Genomic DNA, 20,403 nt, shown 5'->3' on the forward strand with positions numbered 1-20,403 from the left:
AGATGGATCCTGAAGGTCTAATACCAGGTGATAAAGAAAAGAAAGAACCAGGACAAAAGGCAAGGAGAAAGGAACAGAATGGAAGGCCTGGCCAGAATAGCTTTCTTATTTTATTTTTGCCATGGGCTGAAGTTGCCAAAATCAGAACATGGAAATCAGAACCATCTGTTGACAGGATAAGTAAGTGAACTGGACAGAAAGAAACTCAGAATAAAGTGTTTTGAAATCTGCATCAAATCACAGAAACAGAAATAAAAGCCTGCTTTGTTCTAGTGGGAAATGGTGTTACTTCACCATCGTTTATATAATAGTAAAGTGCTGATGTCACCCACAAGAGCATTAAGGGATTAGTAGGGTGGTATTAGCTCAGTCTTACCCACTGCACAGAGTGATGAGGAGCAGGAAGAGAGGTTTAACTCATACAACCACTAAAGGTTACAGACCCATTTCAGCACAAGATCAGGGAGCTGGGGATACGGCTCAGGGGGTAAACACTTGGTGTGCAAGCATGAGGGCCTGGGTTCAGATCCCAGTGCCTACATAAAAGCCAGGTGTCCCCACATCTGTCTGTGCTGTAGGGTAAGGCAGGTGTACTCCAGGGGCTCACTGGCCAGCCAGATTAGCCCAAAACGGCAAGCTCCAAGCTAAGTGAGAAACTTTGTCTCAAAAAATAAGGCAGAGAACATAGAGGAATACACCCAACGCAGACCTCTGGACTCTTGGTGCACATGCACGGACAAGTACATATGGGCAAGTGAGTGTATGTACACACATAGAATGAGTGAAATGGACTAATCCATAAGTACTGGGAGATAAGTGGCTGGACAAGCTACTGTCTACAACTACTCACAAACACTTGAAATCAAGATGAACTACATAACTCAAGCCATGAAAATATAATGGGGTGAATATATCCTATGAAACTGAGGACAACTGTCTTGGAGTGTGTGTATTTAGTGTTGTGATTGTGTGTAGTGTGTGCATGTTGGGCTTATGTCCTTGTGTATGTAGGCTTGGGGCTGATATGTCGTCTTTCCTCAATCTTTTGCCATCTTTACTTTTATATTTTTGTATACATTTTTATGTTTACAAATACATATGGGTGTGAGCATCCTGGCATGTATGTGGAGGTCGGAGGACAACCTGTGCAAGTCTGTTCTCTCCTTCCAACATGTGGATTCCAGGATCAAAGTCCAGGCTGCCAGGCCTGGCAACAAGCCCCTTTACCAAGCCAGGCTGGCTGGCCAATGAGCTTTAAGGAGCCACCTGTCTCCACCCCCTTTCCCTAAGGCCAGGATCTTAAGAATGCATGCACTATACCAGGTTTTTTTTCTATTAAATAATTAATTTTTGAGATATAATTATATTTCTCCCTTTCCTTTCCTCCCTTCAAACTTTGCCATGTACCCCCATCCCCCTCCCTTATTCTCTCTCACATTCATGGCCTCTTTTTCTTCAATTGTTGATCTCTCTCTCTCTCTCTCTCTCTCTCTCTATATATATATATATATATATATACATATATACATATATACATATATACATATACACACACACACACACACACACACACACATATATATATATATATATAATGTTACTTGTATGTACTTTCCAGGGCTGACCATTTGATATTGGATAACCATTTGGTATTGGATAACCATTTGGTATTGGATAACCATTTGGTGTGCTTTTCTCTGGTGAAGACTATTTCTCCTGTGCTCAGCATTCCTTAGTCACCTGTAGTTCTTTGTCTAGGGCTGAGGCTTCATTAGCTTTCTCCCTTCCATGTTAGCGTGGCTATTGGTACTGTCCATGTTCAAGTCTTGTTTAGGCATCCATGGTGGTGAGACTTCATGGGTGTAGCTTCTGACATTTCTAGGAGACATCATCTCCCAGCAAACTTCCTGTTCCTCTGGCTCTTACAATCTTTCTGACCTTCTTCTGTTATGATCCCTGAGCCTTAGGTGCAGGAGTTGTGTTGTAGCTGTATCAGTTAGGATTGGGCTTCACAACTCTGCATTTTGATTGGTTGTAGATTTTTGCAAGGGTCTCCCTCTGTTGCAAAGAGACGTTTCCTTGCTGAGGGTGAGAACTACACTTAGCTGTGGGTATGAAGATAAAAATTTCTAATTTAGTTGGGGATTCTGCTGGTTTAGTGAAAGGGCAGTTGTAGGGTCTCCTCCAAGATCCATGACGTCACTACCCTTAAGTAGCTGGCTAGGTTTCTAGAGCCAGGGACAATTTACTTGTTGAGTGGGCCTTAAGCCAAGTAGAGAGCGACTGATTACTGCCAAGGTATGCAAGTGGCAAGGATTACTGCCACTACCACCCCCTTAGCATTGTTGTCCCATGCTGGTTGCTGATGTTTCCTGAGCATCATAGCTGGGCACACTGTTGATTGTTTCCCTCCTTAGGGGGATGCATGGCACCTTCTAGTACCATGAAAGCTAGTCCACAGGGCAGAGGCTTTCAGATCAGATCCATGGGAGGTTCTCTGGCCCTATGTCCAAAATGCATGGTGTCTTCAGCAACAGGGACTTCCCTTCTACCTCTGGGGAAACCAAGGGCAACAGCAATAGGCTGGATGCTTTGGGGTTCCCTTGGACAACCCTAACCAACAACTCAAAAGAGGGCTTCTCATGCTTCGTTGGGGTTTTTGTTAGATAATCTATTCTATGCCAGGCTCTGGGGATCCCAACCCAGGTCTTCATGATTGTGTGGCAGGCACTCTACTGACTGAACCACACCTATAACCCGACAGCTGCTTTTCATCCTGTGAAACACACACTCACAAGCCAGGAAGGAGAAAGTATGATACAAACCCTACAACTCCTTTGAACACATCACTGAGGAATCTGAGAGAAAATCACAGCCTGGAAGAGATTTGCAACACAAATTACAGACATAAATTATATGTGCATATATATGTAATGCTCCAAAATCAATTCAGATGAACAACAAACAATACACAAGACAAATGGGTTAATTATATAAATAGGAAAGCCACAGAGGAGGAAATAAAAACACCCAACAATATGTGGAAATAGTCCAATTATACCAGCTATGTAATGCAACTTTCATACAAGTGATAAAAATATAAGGCTTGGAAATAACAAGTACTGGTGAGGATGTGAGGGGCTGGGCTCTCGTGTACTGCAAGCTCGGATTTCACTGATATTTGAGGAGCTAACTGATAGCAATAATGAAAACAAAAATGGGCAGACAACACAGCGTAGGGAAGCTATTTCTAAAAGTCCACCCTGAAGAACACTCACATATGTTTACGAGGCTATTCACCAAAACTGTAATTATGAGTGAAAAATACAAAGCACAAAATGCCAACCATCGGGGAATAAACTGTCTACCCAGACATTGCAGAAGATCAGGACAGATCTCTGCACAGTGACAGACATGTAAACTGTCTACCCAGACATCACAGAAGATCAGGACAGATCTCTGCAGAGTGACAGACATGGAAACTGTCTACCCAGACATCACAGAAGATCAGGACAGATCTCTGCAGAGTGACAGACATGGAAACTGTCTACCCAGACATCACAGAAGATCAGGACAGATCTCTGCAGAGTGACAGTCACAGAAGAGTGATCAAGTACTATTCTCATTTCTTAAGACTCATCTTTATGTATTTTAAGTGTGTGTGTGTGTGTGTGTGTGTGTGTGTGTGTGTGTGTGTGTGTGTAAGTGTGTGTACTGAACTCTGATCTTCTGAAAGAGCAGCAAGTGCTCTAAACAATCTTTGCCCCACCACACCGCCCTCCCACCCCACCAAAGTGCTATTCTTACATGTCACATAGTCACATAGTTTCAGGAAAAATGAAGAATAATGTTCTAAAACAAGATAAAGTTAGTTGTATACAATTCAAAATATATATGTGTGTGTAAATACACAGAGAAAGGTCTAGAAACTTCTTACCAATTTATTAACTGTTAACCCTGTGGAGATGACTGTTGGACAAGGGACAGTCAGGATGCAGTGTGGCTTTATTTCCAATGTTCGAATGTTTTCAGTGAGTATATTAACTTATTAACTCATGTAGTTATAAATCAGGTATAATTTATACAGATTAAAACACAAATTTAAGCCGGGCAGCAGTGGTGCATGCCTTTAATCCCAGTACTGGGGAGGCAGAGCCAAGCGGATCTCTGTGAGTTCAAGGCCAGCTTGGTCTACAGAGTGAGATCCAGGACAGGCACCAAAACTACAGAGAAATTCTATCTCGAAAAGCCAAAAAAAAAGAAAAAAAAAGAACTACAAATTTAAACATCTTCTAATAGAGGTATTGGGAAAGTCATGTGAGAACACATTGAAAGGAGAAATTACTTAGCACATAGATTTTATAACGGTCATGACATTTTCACTGGGTCTTGCTATTTGAATAGGATTTTGTCAAATATTTATAATGTGATAGAAAGCTGATAGACATTTTCCAAACTCACATACTGGCACATACATGTATGTACCAACGTGTATCCTACCCAATGCTTTTTTTCTTTAAATGTGGTATGACCCTCCATGGAGAGGTAGAGATCTACTCTTCTGTCTTCTGAGTTTTGGCAGGACTTTGTAACTGCCTAGATGAACAGAACATACTGGAAGCATGATGGCATGACTTCTGAGATTGATTATACAGCTTCTACTGGGTCTCTGTGCTCTGCTTGCACAGAATATGCTCACCCTGGGAACCCAGTCAACATGCTGTGAGGAAGCTCTCACTAGCCCATGTGGAAAGACCACTTAAATAGGCTCATGTGGAGAGGAACTGAGGCCCCCAGTGGATAGCCAGCAGCAAAGGCCAGACACATGAGGGAGCAAGCCTTCAGAAGATCCCTGTCCTGGCCTTTGAGCTCCTCAGCTGAGGCTCAGACATCTATCCATCATGGAAGAGGCAAGCCATCCCCACTGTGCCTTGTCCTAATTCCTGACCCAGAGAATCCACGAACATAATAAATGGTATTTACACCACAAAATTTAGACCAGCATGTTACTCTGGAACAAAGACCGTCTAAAGAGAAGGGACCACACACAGAATGTTGCAGAACCCTGAGAGTACTGGCTGTTTGGGGTGATGGGTCCAGAAAGATTGGCTGGGATCAAACTATGGAAATTTCATGTGACAATATGAAAAAATTAGATTTATCTCCCTGGCAGCAGAGAGCTGTTGACAGTTGTGAAGCTGGGAAGTGAAATGCTAGGATCTGCATTTTAGCAAGCTAGGGAAAGCCTGGAGAAAAGAAAGGCTTAAAAATAGGAAAAGGATCTGGGGAGATGGCTCGGTGGATAAAGTGCTTGCTGCACATAAGAGCAGGGTAGGCATGGAGCCTGCCTGCAATCACAGCACTCAGGAGGCAGAGACAGGCTCCCGGGGCAAGCCCGCTAACAAGACTAGTAGGAAGTGGTGAGCTCTGGGTTCAGTGAGAGACCCTGCCTCAGTAAACAAAGTGGAGAGCCACTGAGAACCACACCTGGCATTAACTTCAAGCCTCTTCCACACATGCTATGTGCATACACTTACACATACACGCCCATACATGAACACACACACACACACACACACACACACACACACACACACACACACACACACTTACACATACACACCCACACCACATACTCATACATTAAAAATAACGGGAGGAGCCGCTCTGACTTAGATGGGTTCTGGCCAAGAAAAACAGCAGAGGAATTCCCAATGTAGCACGTTCTGTGGCTTCTCCTCCTCAGGGTGGCCTCTGATTCTCACCTATACGCAACTTCACTTGTGTTAAAGTGTTAGAGGGAAAATACATATTCATACAAAAGCCCACCTTGGCTGCTTACTTATTAGTATCTGCAGAACCAAAAGCAACCAGGGTGTCCTATAGAGGGCAAATCAATAAGCTGGCCATCTTATTCTGCACTCAGAAGAAAGGAGTGATCCAGCCATGAGGAGAACTTTCAAAGACGCCAGTCTAAAGTGGTTATTGATGCATGATTCCGATGCTCTAACAGTCTAAGAAAGGAAAAACTATGGAGACAGTAAAAAGGTCAGTGGCTGACAGGGCTGAGGGAGGCAGGGGTGAATAGTGGAGAGACCACGGGACAAGGCCACACTGGATGGTAATAGTTATAATAGAATATGACATGCTATTCAAACCCACAGAATGTCCCACACCAAGAGTGAGCTGGGACAAAGCTACAGACTTGGAATGGCCATTGCATCAACACAAGTTTGACTGTGATAAATGTGGATAGCGACAAGCTGTGTATGTTCTGCACAGGAGTAGAGACACTCTGCACTTTCCACTGAGCTCTGCTTGACTCTAAAACTGCTCTCAAAAAGAAAGTCTATATTTGAAATGTTAGGAGGAAAAAATGTTAGGCGATGTTAGAATACAAGCAAGTTTCCCTTACTGCTCTTCCTTCAAGCTTCTGGATTTGGGCTGTTTGCTGTAAAGGGTGTTATAAGAATACTAAACAAGGCAGATGTGGTGACGTTTGCCTTCAATCCCAGCACCCAGGAGGCAGAGGCAGGTGGATATCTGCGAGTTATTTCCAGGATAGCCTGGTCTACATGGTGAGTTCCAGGCCAGCGAAAGCTACATAGTGAGACACTGTCTCAAAAATTAATTAATTAATTAAAGATGTAAATGTCAAGCAAACTGTCCCAAGATTACAGCCATTTATAACAATTACCTGTGCAAATGCCATTCTACACAAATATCACCACAACCTCAAGTTTTATTGTATTTATTTAAGTATTCTTTAAGTTCTTACAAGACTTTAGAAAAACTATTTATAAATGTGTGCTTGTAAGGAAAGTAAGTCTATACTAAGACACTGTGGTCCAAGAACAGGGAGCAGAAAGAACCTAAACCATGAGGAATGGCCTCTGTGAGATAAGAGAGGATGACTGGGAGGTAGAGAAGCAAGAAACGAGGCATGAGGGGTACTGAGGACGTCTCATTCACAGAAAAGACAGACAAGAGGTGAGGGGTACTGAGGACGTCTCATTCACATCTTGGTGAAGGATGGTCCACCCTACTTGCAGAGCAAGCCTAGAGGAAAAGCCTATTGCAGCGAGGATGCAGCATTGTGTATAGTGTGCACTTAACATGCATGCCGTGAGGCCTGGGCTCCATCTTCAGCTCCAAACTATATCGCAATTGGGACTTCATTAGAGCAGAGACAGGAGGAAGAGTTCAACCAGAGCCAGACTGCAGAGGGTCCTGACAGCAGCAGAGCCCAGATGGGACCAACGTTGTCATTTATTAGAGGTGACTTTGGTGTCATTTTGTGCAATTTTATCTTGTGCCCTTGTCCGCCAGGTTTTTGAGACAGGGTCTTACACTGCAGTCCAGGTTGGCTTGGATGTGGCAATCCTTCTGTCTCACCAGCCTGAGTGGTGGGATTGCAACTGTTAGCCATCACACCCAGATTTATACTGTACCCTTTTCTAATGTTAATTATTCAAGAGATGATTAAGTAATTAATCAAGAGATGATTAAGTAAGCTGTGGGATTGAGCTATGTATTATGCTTATTCACATTTTCACTTAATGCCTACTTTAGAAGGATCTCAGTCATTAAACTTCATCAAAAACAAGTTACATTACAAAAAAAAATGTTAAAATTGGGCTGCAGAGGTGGCTCAACAGTTAAGGGCATTGGCTGCTCTTGCAAAGGACACAGGCTCAATACCCAGCACCCACATGGTGACTCACAAGCGTCTCTAACTCCAATTCCAGGGGATCTGCCGCCCTCTTCTGGCCTCCATGGCACAAAGGCACACTTGTGGTGCACAGACAAGTATGCATGCAAAACCCTCATACATATTTAAAAAATAAAAATAAATCATTTTTAAATACAGAAAATTAGTTCTGCTCGTTAACGCTTTCAAAAATGGTTTAAAGTTTACAGTTAATTTTTAAACGAAATGAAAAAAAGAAAGAACTAAAAACCAGTGAAGCAAGTGACTGACAAAATGGGAGTCTAAGGCCATGCCTGGGTTAGATTTATCATACAATCCTGTCCCAGATTATCAATGACAAACAAAGTCAACTGTTGCTATATTTCAAAATCAAATCTTATATTTGTGCAGACTTCTTTTCCAGCAAATCTTACTCATGTCTCTGGAGAAATTTCTGTCCATAACCAAATTACCTGCATCCCAGAGGTTGCAGACTTCTGCTTCCCCTTCCGACAGCCAGGAAGTAGGAGAGGTGATGGAAGGAGGTACGGCAGGCAAGAGTTGCTTCGGACACTCATCATGCAACAATGTTAGGTCCTGACAGAAACAAGAAAGGATACATGCATTGAAAAACAAAAACTGCACCAGAGATGGTTCCGCCTTTAAGAGTGTGTACTGTCCTTGGAAGGACTGGAGCTGGATTCCAGCACCGGCATCCAACAGCTCACAACTGCCTGTCACTCCAGCTCCAGGAGAACTGATGCCTCTGGCCTCGGAAGGCACTTGCACTCATGTGCACATACCCAGACACGTGATCAAAAGAAAATCAGTGTGTGTGTTGGCTAGTGTTAGGTCAACTTGACACAAGTTACAGTCACTGGAGAGGAGGGAGCCTCATCTGAGAAAATACTTCCATAAGATCATGCTGTAGGCAACCCTGTAGGGCATTTTCTTAATCAGTGATTGATGGGGGAGGGGGACTAGCCCATTGTGGGCGGAACCACCCCTGGGCTGGTGGTCCTGGGGTCTATAAGAAAGCAAGCTGAGCAAGCCATGTGGAACAAGTCAGTAAGTAGCACTCTCCATGACCTCTGCTTCAGCTCCTGCCTCCATCTTAAGTTCCTGCCCTCACTGCTTTGATGACAATTGTTACATGGAACGGCGAGTGAAATAAACCTTTTCTTCCCCGAATTGTTTTTGGCCATCGTGTTTCATCATAGCAAAAGTAACCCTATCTAGGACATCATGTTTGGGATATGACATGAACTCAGCCAGGAGACACAGCATTTCTATCCCAGACTCTTACAAATCTGTTTTGGCCTGTCTGTAATTTTGACATTTAAAGTGTGTTATATAAATGGGACCAAACAGTATGCAACCCTTTAAGACTGGCTCTTTTCATCCAGCACAGTTCCTAGAGATGCACCCAAGTTGTTGTGCACAGGAAAAGTCCCTTCCTCTTCACTGCTGAAGTGTACACCAGACACTGATGTTTAACCCATTCAAATACATCTGGGTTCTTTTTAGATTTGGGCTGTTACAGATAAAATTGATGGGTGCAGGTTTTCAATATGATGTAAGTAAATTTCCATATCTATGAGATAATGGCTAGGGGTGCCATTGTTGAAGTATATGGATGGATGACATATTCAGGTTTTGTTGTTTTTGAGACAGGATCTCTCTACATAGCTCTGGCTGACCTGGAACTCAGAGATCCATCTGCCTCTGCCGCCTGAATGTTGGAATTAACTGTACCCAGCACAGACACATATTCAGTTGGTTCCATTTTTAAAGATTTATTTTATATGAATGTTTTGCCTGCATGTGTATCAATGCATCATTGTATCCCTGGTGCCCAAAGGCCAGAAGAGGGTATTGGATCCCTTGGAACTGGACTTACAGGTGGTGTGAGCTGCCATGTGGTGCTGAAAACCAAACCTGGGTCCTCTAAAGAGCAGGAAGCTTTTAACCACAAGCCCTGCCTCTGCCTCGTGTGTTCCATTATATAAGATACTACTAAATTGTGGTGACTTCACCTTTTTAAATTTCTACCAGCAAAACAGGAGCGGTCCGATCCCTCCACATCGTCATCAGCATGTGGTTCTGTCACTGTTTCTGTTTCAGCCACTCTGATATGTCACTGTATGTGCCTCCAGGCTGCCAATGCTGGCTATCTCTCCCAGCATTTCTTTGTTATCCATATTTGCTGAAATACTGTTCTTATTGTTTGCCCACCATCTGGTTTCAAGTTTGCTGAGCTTTTCCATAAATGGGTGCTGGACTCTATCAAGTACATTACTCTATCAAGTGAAATTATCTTATGATTTTTTCTTTAGCTTGTGACAAGACACATTACATGAACTCAGATTGGCATGCCACCAACTCAAGTCAAGCCTATCAGACTATGACAATCTCTTCTATCTTGTATCTGTATCTTCTTTCTTCATTGCTAAGGATATAAAAGATAATGCAAACAGTGTATCCATGGTTACCTGTTGGATTTTGCACCCATTAAACTCATCATCATCTCAGAGCAAGAATACTATCATTGCAGAAGAAAAAACCCAAATGAATACAAGGTACATTAATTTCATTTTATACTTTAGTAATTACGTTTTATTATGATACAAAGCTTTCCAGGTTCTCAAGGACAAAAATCTACGTGTGTGTGTGTGTGTGTGTGTGTGTGTGTGTGTGAGAGAGAGAGAGAGAGAGAGAGAGAGAGAGAGAGAGAGAGAGAGAGAGAGAATCTACATCCTACATTGATGAGAAAATGTGGTATCTGTTATCTGAGTCTGGCTTATTTAACCACAATGTTCATGACAGTTTTATTCATGATTAACAAAACTCGGAAGCAAGCTTTGGTAGATAAATGGGTGAATGCTACATCCACACAGTAAAATGTCATTTAGTGCTAAAAAGAAATGCACACTTCTACATATTTAACCATTTCCATTGAGTTGTGTGTGGAGGTGTGTATATGTGCATGCGTACATGCATGCGTGCAAGAACAAATGCGTATGCACAAGCATTTGAAGGTTGGAGGATCATGTGGGGCGTCCTCTTTCACTCTGCCTTATTCTCTTGAGACATGGTCTCTTGACACTGAACCTTGAGCTCACTGGGTGGTGTAGTAATACTCCTGTCCTGCCCCACTCCCTGTTCCTCCATCTAGCGCTCCACTCACAGATGCTCATGGTCACACACCCCTCCTTCTGTGAGTACTCGGGATCTGAACTCAGATCCTCATGCTTGGACAGCAAGTGCTCTCACTGACTGGACCAGCTCTTCAGCCCCACAAATAAAATTCTTAGCAGAACAGAGCTTTCAAAAGTAGAGCAGGGCTCACCAGAGTATTACTTTCAAAACTAAGGAAACCTTTTATGTTTATAATTGACACTGGTCTGTTTTCTTTCTTCATACTCTCCAGAGTTTTTATAATTAAGTTTGATAATAAGGTTATTTGTAGCTTTTACTACCTCAAAAGCAAAAACTAAAACAAATAAACAAAAAAACCTTCTTTCCTGCCTGAGGAAACTGGAAGAAAAAAAAAACACAAAAAAACCAAGGTTGCGATTTTTTTTTTGGTTGCAGCTGTTCCCATAGCAACTGATAGGGATGTTGTAAAGTGGTTCACACAAAATTAAGGCTGACCAAAACCTTCTATGTTGCTGTGAGTTGCTAAATCAATAGTGATGGATGATAAATGTCTGTTCTGATGCTTCCGCTAAGCATTTTGCGAAATGAAGACGATACAAATTTCACCCTTTGGTTTGTTTCTGTGTGATTTGTCCTGTTTGCAGAAATCTGAACTCGCCAGAGTTGCTAGAGAAGTGGAAATTATGCTTATTCTAATTATGTTTGTTCATCACTCCCATCTCTGCTACATCATTGCTTCTGCTTAAAAGTCCATTTTAATGCCTGCATTTGTGCTTTCATTATTATTTTTCAGATTAGAAAATACTCACTGCAAACCACCAAACAACGTGAATGGTAAAGAGTGAAGAGCAAAGTTCCTGCTCACTTCTCCAAAGGGGTTGAGTTCCTCCACTTGGACAACTCGAGTAAGCACTCAGCCATGTTCATCACTGAGTGCTGTCCCCACACAGGTTTCTTTCACTGAAGTATACATTACACATGTGCCTCTCTCAGGATAGAGCTGAGCTGTACTCCTGATGTGAAAACGAACTTAATCATCCCCTATTGGTAATCATTTCAGGATTTTTCTTGTTTCTATCTATTTAAATGGCTGCAATAAAAAGGCTTCATCCAGCCACCTTTTCAGGCTGTACCTTCACGGTGGCATTGCTGTGTACTCACATGGGCTTGTTTTGAGTTTGAACGGCGCCAAATTGTGCTCTCCAAAGTCGCACCTGCTTGTAACCAGCAGAGTGTTGGAGTGACTTTTCCTCTCAGTGCAAATGCAGGTTGGTAGCAATTAAACATTTTCGCATCAGTGGGAAAGGCATACAATTTTGTTTGACCTAATTACATACAAGACTGAATGATAGTTTGTAAGGTATCTCATCTTTCATGTGTATATGTTTGGTGCTATAGATTGGATCCAGGGCCTTAAGTACATATAGCATTCTCTACCACTCAGCTGCAGCCCCAGCCCCCTGCTTATCAACTTCTTAAAGAAACTTACTATATTCATTTGTTCATTTTGGGGGTGTAGGGGAGGGGGCATGCTTGCCATAGTTCACACACAGATGTCAGAGCACAACTTGTCAGAGTCCATTCTCTCCTTCCATCATGTGGGTCCCAGGGATTGAACTCAGGTCCCAGGATTGGCAGCAAGCACCCTCACTCACAGAGCCATCCTGACTGCCTTCTATAAAACTGTTGATCTATTGAAGAGGTATCTCATTATCAGCTTAGTGTTCATTTTCAGTTTTTAACTTCTTAAAAATTTTTACTTTATTTTTATTTACTTTACTTATAGAATTCTTTAACTTTTATGTAGCCAAATCAACTTGTCATTCCATTATTACTTCTGGAGTTTAAGTTTTCTCAGAAATATTGTCTTCCTCTAAGACTTTATAAAAAGTCTCCTTTACAAAAAAGACTATATTTCAGAGCTAACCTAAAGGGGTTTACAGCAAAACTGCAGAAGGTGCAGAGCTCTCTGTGCACCCCGTCCATCTTAGCTGCAGCGTTACTGTAGCATTAGGGCTGTGGCGGCAGACTACAGACACACACTCGCTCGGGTCTGTAGTTTGCACTCGATACACCCCTGCTGCCATTCATGCTTTGGGTTTGGGCAATGGTCTAATGACACATGCTGGTCATTGCTGTATAGAGTAGTTTCCCGAAAAGCCCTCCCCGAGCTGCTTATAGACCCCTTCCTGCACCCCGGAGACTCCAGTCTCTGTACTCTGCAGAGCTCTGTCTTTCCCAGACTCCTATTGCTGGACTCCTGTGGTACAAACACTTTCACTGGCCTCTTGCACTTATTAATGGGCATTAAAGTTTCTTCCATGTCTTTATGGATTACCAGCTCATTTCTTTTTATTTTAATTTTCCCCACTATTTTTATTAGAAGGTTTAAGTTTACATAATGAGAACTAATGAAATGGGAATAGCACCAAAATAAAAGTGAAACTTGGGGCTGGAGCAGTGGGCTCAGTCAGCAAGAGTACAGGCATGAGGACCCAAGTTCAGATCCCCGGGACCCATGTTAAAAAAAAGCTGGGCGTGACCATGAGCATCAGCGCTCTTCCAGAGGATCGGAGTTCAGTTCCCAGCATCCACATCTGTTGGCTTACAACTGTCTGTAACTCCAGTTCCAGGGGATCCAACACCTTTGGCCTCCAAGGCATTGCACATATGAGACACTCACTCATACAGGCAGGCATACACACCCATATAAATAAATCTTTAAAATATATTTTAAAATAATTTTGTTTCTTTTAAGGTAATTTTTCTCTCAATTGTAGAAAGAGAATAGTTAAAGAGGTTTCTATTTGAGGTTTTTAAGCGATATTTTAAAGCCACCTCACTCTGCCCAAGCCCTGGACAACACTGCTCCCTTCCGCACGGGGAAACGAGAGGCTGGCCGGTCATGCAGATGAGCAAGAGCAGGGAGTTCACTGCAACGACAATTAGCTCTACTGCTCAGCTTGCTAGGGTTTGTCTTCTGCTACAGGATCAGGCAGCTAGAGAAGACACACTGGACTGCACTGAATGTCCCTCGTGTAACAGGCGATCACGCTTGTCAAGAGGGTGATGGGATACTGTTAACACACAATCATGCCTTAAAAGGTGAAAACTCAGCTTCTAGAACACTCCCTGTGAAAGTAGTTATCATTTTCTTACTAATACAAAGTATGTTATTATGTAAACCAGAAACTGAGAAGTCTCCTCTAAAACAAGGTAAAAATATCACGATTTAAAGATTGATACAAGAAATCAGGTGGCATTTGATGTCTCTGACTCTTCTACACAGAGGGATATTCAAGTCTGTTTTCTACTGAAAAGCTATTAGCATCAAAGAAATTAATAGTAAATTTCAAAATCATTTGACCTCATATCTTATCTTTTAAATTTAGCTAGTTTTTTTTTAATCTGTAAGTTGTTGTGCATTAAGAAACAGTAAAATTGAACTATATAAATCCCTTTCCCAGTTTCTAGGAAAGCCCTTAAATCCAGTGCCTAAAAGGATTGAGGAAAGAAGTCAGTCAAGAACTCAAACCCCCTTCCTAGGAAAGGCAGCAGATGGTCAAGGAGCAGCTTTCACAGGAAAGGAAGAGCAGGCAGCACACTAGGAACCGGATCTCTATTCATAAAGGAAGGAAGCAGGGACAGCCCGAGGGAGCATGCCACCGAGGGAGCCGAGGGGACACACACACTCCCCCAGCAGCTGACCACATGACGGACACACTTCCCTGGCAGCTGGCCCTCCACACCCTGTGTGCTATGGACCAGATAGGCACTATCTCTGACATCAGTGGACGAGGGGAGCCTCAGCTGCCGGTGTGAGTCCTGCAGCTAGCCCTGCAGAAGGGCAGGAGCAGGCCAATGAGGACCTGTTAGACAGGGGGACGCACACACACACACACACACACACACACACACACACACACACACACCATGACCCGTGCAAGAAAAGCTTATGATCCAATATGCTAAAACCAAAAAAGATCGCTCTTGACAAAATGAAAAGAAGCAAATCTAAAAAGCACTAAACGGAACTATGTGCAGATGCCTCAAAAAGACAAGAGAGAGGATGGTCCCCAAAAGAGAAGCAGGGGCTGCTGCTGTGTCTGCTGTCCCAGCCCTCTCCATGCTAAATGCTGGGTGTTTCTAAAGGACTTTTTCACCTGAAATCTGTCTCTGCGCTTCTATCAAACCTGGAAAAACTCTTTGGTATTACTATTGTCACTTACAGATAAGTACAAGAACAGAAGCAAGTAAGGGTGAGTGAACAGAAGCAGTCTGAGGTCCTGGGAGTGAAGGCAGCCACTCAAGTGAAAACAACTCCCAGGACAGGCCCCAAAAAATGGAAAGAAGGACACAGGCACTAGAAGACAGCCTGAAATGCATCAGGAAGATGGAGACAAGAAATAACTGACAGACTAAATGGACCAAATGAGTACCTAATAGAATTCCAAAGCAATAGAAAAAAGTAGCATTTGAAGAGCCGTGTGGCAGAACCAGCAATATGCGTTGGCACGTGCAAGCCTAATGAGATTAAGGTGTGGGTCTGAGGTCGGAGAACACAGAAGGGTACAGCAGGTGCTGGCTCTGGTTCTGGTGGCTCCTTTGGACAGGAGAGTACTATGGAGAGAAGACATGAAAAGGAGAAGAAAATGGAGACACCGGGCTCTGTGTGCATGGATGAGGCAGCTGGTGTGGGCCTTCCCCTGAGCAGAGGGTAAGTGGCACAGTGGTGAGATAAACTGAGGAGGAAGCTGCCTCATCTGTTGGCTGCCTTGGCACCTGCTTCCACGCTTTAGTCAGAAGCTGTACTCTGGAGGTCCCTCTGGCCAGAGCAGACACCCCACGTGGTCGGGAGATGAGCATGCTCAGTGGTGATGACCAGGCAGGCCTGGGAATATGCTTTTCCCATTCCTGTTTCAACTCCTGCAGCGGCAGGTCTCCCTTAAAGGCTGCGGCTGCTTGGGGTGCTAAAGACAAAAAATCAACATGGGCCTCAGTCCTTCAGGGGTGACCCTCTTCTTATACTGGGGCAGAGAGAAGTGTTCCCCACCCTACAATCCACGCCCCCACCTCCACGCCCCCACTTAACCATGAGGCTCCACCCTCCAGAGGGACTACTGTCAATTGTTGTGGGGAGGGAGGGGGACATCGTTTTCTTCAGTGATGTAGCCACAGACAAGCTGTTCTTGTTCCACTAAATCCCCTCCCACCGGTGCTTGGGCAAGTAAATCTTACTAAACTCAGTGGCCACACAACAGAAGACATGAATGGAGGAGGGGTGGGGCCTCATGGGCTCCTCCCCCATCCATGATGAAATGTTGTCAGACATAATCTTGTGCAGGACTTGCTGAGAAGAAGGGTTCCATGGGAGGAAGGGGATAAGGAAGGAAAATGGGGATGAAAATGTTTAAATTATCTGTCAACAGAGGGGGAAGCAGGTAGAAGATCGCTTCAGACTGTACTGTTTTGTCAACTTCCTGTAAAGTTGCAATAAAGGCCTTTTAAAGCTATGGATATAGCTCAGTGGTAGAGTGTTTGCCCAGCATACACTGGGTTCCATGCCCAGCACTACAAAATAGATAAATGAACAGCACAAACTATAAGATAAAGGAACACTCAACCCAATTTTATGTTGCTGATATCTAAACCCCGAATAACACAGAACACAAATGCCAAGACAGTGCATCTTCTGCACGAGACGGGGAAGACGGAGCAGGCAGGCAGCCTTGCAGACACGTTTGATCTCCAGAGCTGCAAAAGAATGCACTCAGGTTTAATGCGCATGCTTGGTTACCTGGCACAGTGGCAAAGGGAACTGGAGCATCTCACCTCTGTTGATTTCCACTTCTTCATCTTGAGTGGATGAGAGTCCTTGGCCAGGGAGGGTCCAGCAGGCGAGGGGATGTCCTGGCACTGTTCCAGCCTCAGCCTGGTCTTGGAGGTGTTTTCTGCCAACAATATAAAGCTCAGGTTTTACTTTGGGGGAAAAAAGTGTTATTTTTGTATTTGTATATAACTTTAATTACTTCTGAAGATTAATTCTGCCTATTAAATATACACCACACACCAACATCCACCTCTGATGATGCACTGCTTTACAACATTAGCAAGCCCAGAGGGGTCCAAACTCTATTTGAAGTCCATGGCCCTGTCTTATCTCAGCAATTCTGTTATAGTTTTGTTATCTGAAGTATTTTAAAAATAATGTAAAATGTAGTGGTGGCTATAGTGTAACACACAGCAACATATAACAAACTAGAACTTCAAAAGGTAAAAACTATTCAGAGGGAATTTCAGCATTGCAAGAAGGATGACCATAATTATTAGAATATTTAAGGAGTCATTATCCTGCAAAGTGAATTTCATGTGTTCTGTGTCGGAGGAACAGGTCAGAAATGTGTAGATTATTTGAGGAGGCAAATAAGCCTTTAATGGAAAACAAAAATTTTAAGCATAAAAGAGAAAATATACCAGATAAACTGGTATCTGTTTGTTTATTACATTTGGCATTTTTTTCAGTTTAATATGCTTTGCCTTCCTGGATTAGTTACTGTCTATTAGTACCAGTTCTAAAGGTGAACCTTTAGGCAAGGATGCAGCTCAGCTGTATAGCATTCCCCCAGCATACATGAACACTAAAAAAGAAAATGTCTAAAAGTATTAAAGCTACTCTATCTTGGCATGCTATGGTAGACAATAAACTATAAGATAGCTGTCTTCATATTGGTGTCCGCACACTTGTGGGGAAACATAAGTATCCCCCAGGGGCTAAGATCACACTGATCTTTTTATTTTATTTTATTTTGTTTTTTGAGACAAGGTTTCTCCATGTAGTTCTGGTGCCTGTCCTGGATCTCGCTCTGTAAACCAGGCTGGCCTCAAACTCACAGAGATCCACCAGCCTCTGCCTCCCGAGTGCTGGGATTAAAGGCGTGCATCATCACCGCCCAGCCACACTGACCTTTTTAAAGGAATCAATTTCCAGCTCTGCAACATCTGCAGATCTTTCTTCCAAAAGCCCATCTGCCTGGGAGGGCTTGGCCAGCTCTCTCCTCTTTGCCATTCATCATCTCCCCTACTTCCCAAAGCAAAGACACATCATCCATCCACTTTGTGAATGAGTCTTCTTCCCCAAACATAAGGTGCCAATAGTAGAAACAACAAAAACAGCAAGCCACTTCAAGACAGGGAAAGCCCAGTATATCGTCCCATACATAGTCTTTTGAAGGCAAAGTAATGGCGATATGGGATACTTACACTGGTCCAAACCAGGCTACCTGATATTCAGAAAAACTGTATCACAGCGTGGAGCAGCAGGACAGGTGACCAATTCCATTTAACATCCACATGATTTCCATCCCCAACTATGGTCAAAGAACATATCACTCCTAAGGAAGATTCCCCTGAGAGCAGAGTAATGAAAGCCTGTGTGTATGGGGGGTGGGCATCTTTATGTTATCCATGCAACAGTTCACAAGGCTCCAATCCTGAGACAGTCATCTTAGGAAAGGATTTAGGAGTCCTATGGCAGCATGGTGGTGTATACCTGAAATCCTAGCATTGAGGAGGCAGGGGCAGGAGGATCCTGAGATCAGGGTCAGTATCTGCTACATACAGATTCTAAGGCCAGACTGGGCTCCATGAGATACCAGCCTAAGTATTTCATATTGCCATTACTTTGCCTTCAATGGGGCAAAATAATGGCAAGCAAGATGGCTTAGCAGGTAAAGGCACTACACACTGTTCTCTGACCTCCATTCACATGCTAAGATATGTATGGGCACACATACACATGCACTTATGCACCCAAAATAAGTAAATAAAATGTAATAATTATAAAAGATGTAGAGATTTGAAGGTTGTCTTAGTTGGGGTTTCTTTGCTATGAAGAAACACCATGACCACAGCAACTCTTACAAAGGAAAATATTTCATTGGGGCTGGCTTACAGTTCAGAAGTTTACTCCACTTTCATCATGGCAGCATGCAGGCAGACACGGTGCTGGAGAAGTTCTACATCTTGATTCACAGGCAGCAGAAGGAGACTGTGTACCACACTGGGCGTAGCTTGAGCATATGAGACCTCAAAGCCTGCCTCCACAGTGACACACCTCCTCCAACAGGCCACACCTCCTCCAACAGGCCACACCTCCTCCAACAGGCCACACCTACTCCAACACCTCCTAATATGTCCCAAGCATTCAAACCCAAGAGTCTGTGGGGGCCATTCCTATTCAAACCACCACAAAGGAAATAGGATAAGTGCTTATATTTATTAGAATAAATAAGACATTTTATGGAGAAAAGGACACTTGAAATCCAATTCAATTTATTGTTTTGCACAGTGAGGGTTGCATTTGCCAAGCAGATTATATGGTAGATATTTTCCAAAAGTTGCATAAACCAAATCTGCTGTTATGAAGAACTGAAAACATTTCAAGTATAAGCTATAAAATCAGCTTCTGAAAAACACAATACACTGACAGTTATAAGGCAGTTAGTATTTTCATTTCCTTGCAAGTTTTGATTATGTTAGCTTAGAGAAAAAGTTTAATTAATAGTTGATAAATTTTAGTAAAGTGGCTTTTTTGTATTATTCCTAGAAAGTGAAAAAGTAAATTACTGCTAATGACTGTTTAGAAAAATCTTTCCCCAAACAATGTGTTCCCAACTCTTTGCTTTCAAAAGCATGGAAGAAAAGACCTCATCAAGTGACAGTTGACAAGAGATAGGAAATATTTCTATAATAAGTCACTAGGTAATTGTTGGCACATTACTTGGAAGGAATTCACAGGACTGATTGACAGTGCTACAATAAAGTACCTTCTATCCTGGCTATGATTTATGTGAACAAGTTTTCACAGTCCTAATATCTATAAAAATCATGAAATAAAATGGATATTGTGACATGCTTATAGCGAGCAATGAGTGGTACTCATATGTGGGTGAATGGTCCCTCTTAGCTCATAAAAGCATGTGCTTCCAATTAAGTTAGATTCTTTATGTGTGATAAGTACTTATAAGAATGTATTATGAATTCAGTGGTTTTGATAGATTGTGTACTAGAAGGCATTCTAGCCTGGCATGATGGCTGCATGTCTGTATGCCCACTCTTGGGGCAGAGACAGGGGAATGGCTAAGCTTGAAGTCAGCCTGGATATTCAGCCTGGGCTCTATGGTGAGATTCAGCTTCAAAAAACACAATTTATTCATATATTTGGTATTTTAAAAAGACTTTCAAGCATGAAAACACTACATATAACGATAAGACTCAGTGAGGGATGTGAAACCAATTCTGACTTCACCGAGAGAAAGGACTGATACAGAGTTTCCATGGTTCCAGACCCTGTGTTTTAAGCGAATGACTGCAGGTCTCAATCCTAATGGTCCTTACACTCCTTAAGACCTGAGAGGGAGTGGGGAGAGCAGGCAGAGGTTAAGAGCACGAACTGCTATTGCAGAAGAGCTGAGTTTGGTTGTCAGCACCCACATCGGGTGTCAGCCTGCCTGAAACTCCAGCTGCAGAGGAACTAAGCCCTCTTCTGGTCTCCA

The 20,403-nt window shown here is 42.9% G+C and overlaps 1 protein-coding gene across 1 annotated transcript in view; it reads right to left on the bottom strand.

The window, feature by feature from the left end:
• The window catches only part of Enthd1 (ENTH domain containing 1), a 111,220-nt gene that overhangs the window by 49,297 nt on the left and 41,520 nt on the right, over positions 1-20,403 (bottom strand). Inside the window, exons 3-4 of the mRNA XM_052747476.1 lie at positions 16,682-16,800; positions 8,164-8,287 (exon numbers count right to left, since the gene is read on the bottom strand). Coding sequence (XP_052603436.1) covers positions 8,164-8,287; positions 16,682-16,800 — 243 coding nt within the window. The remainder of the gene's footprint in view (positions 1-8,163; positions 8,288-16,681; positions 16,801-20,403) is intronic.

This window comes from Peromyscus californicus, unplaced genomic scaffold, assembly GCF_007827085.1.
Source record: "Peromyscus californicus insignis strain IS unplaced genomic scaffold, ASM782708v3 Scaffold_20__1_contigs__length_68692818, whole genome shotgun sequence".
Taxonomy (NCBI): Eukaryota; Metazoa; Chordata; class Mammalia; order Rodentia; family Cricetidae; genus Peromyscus; species Peromyscus californicus.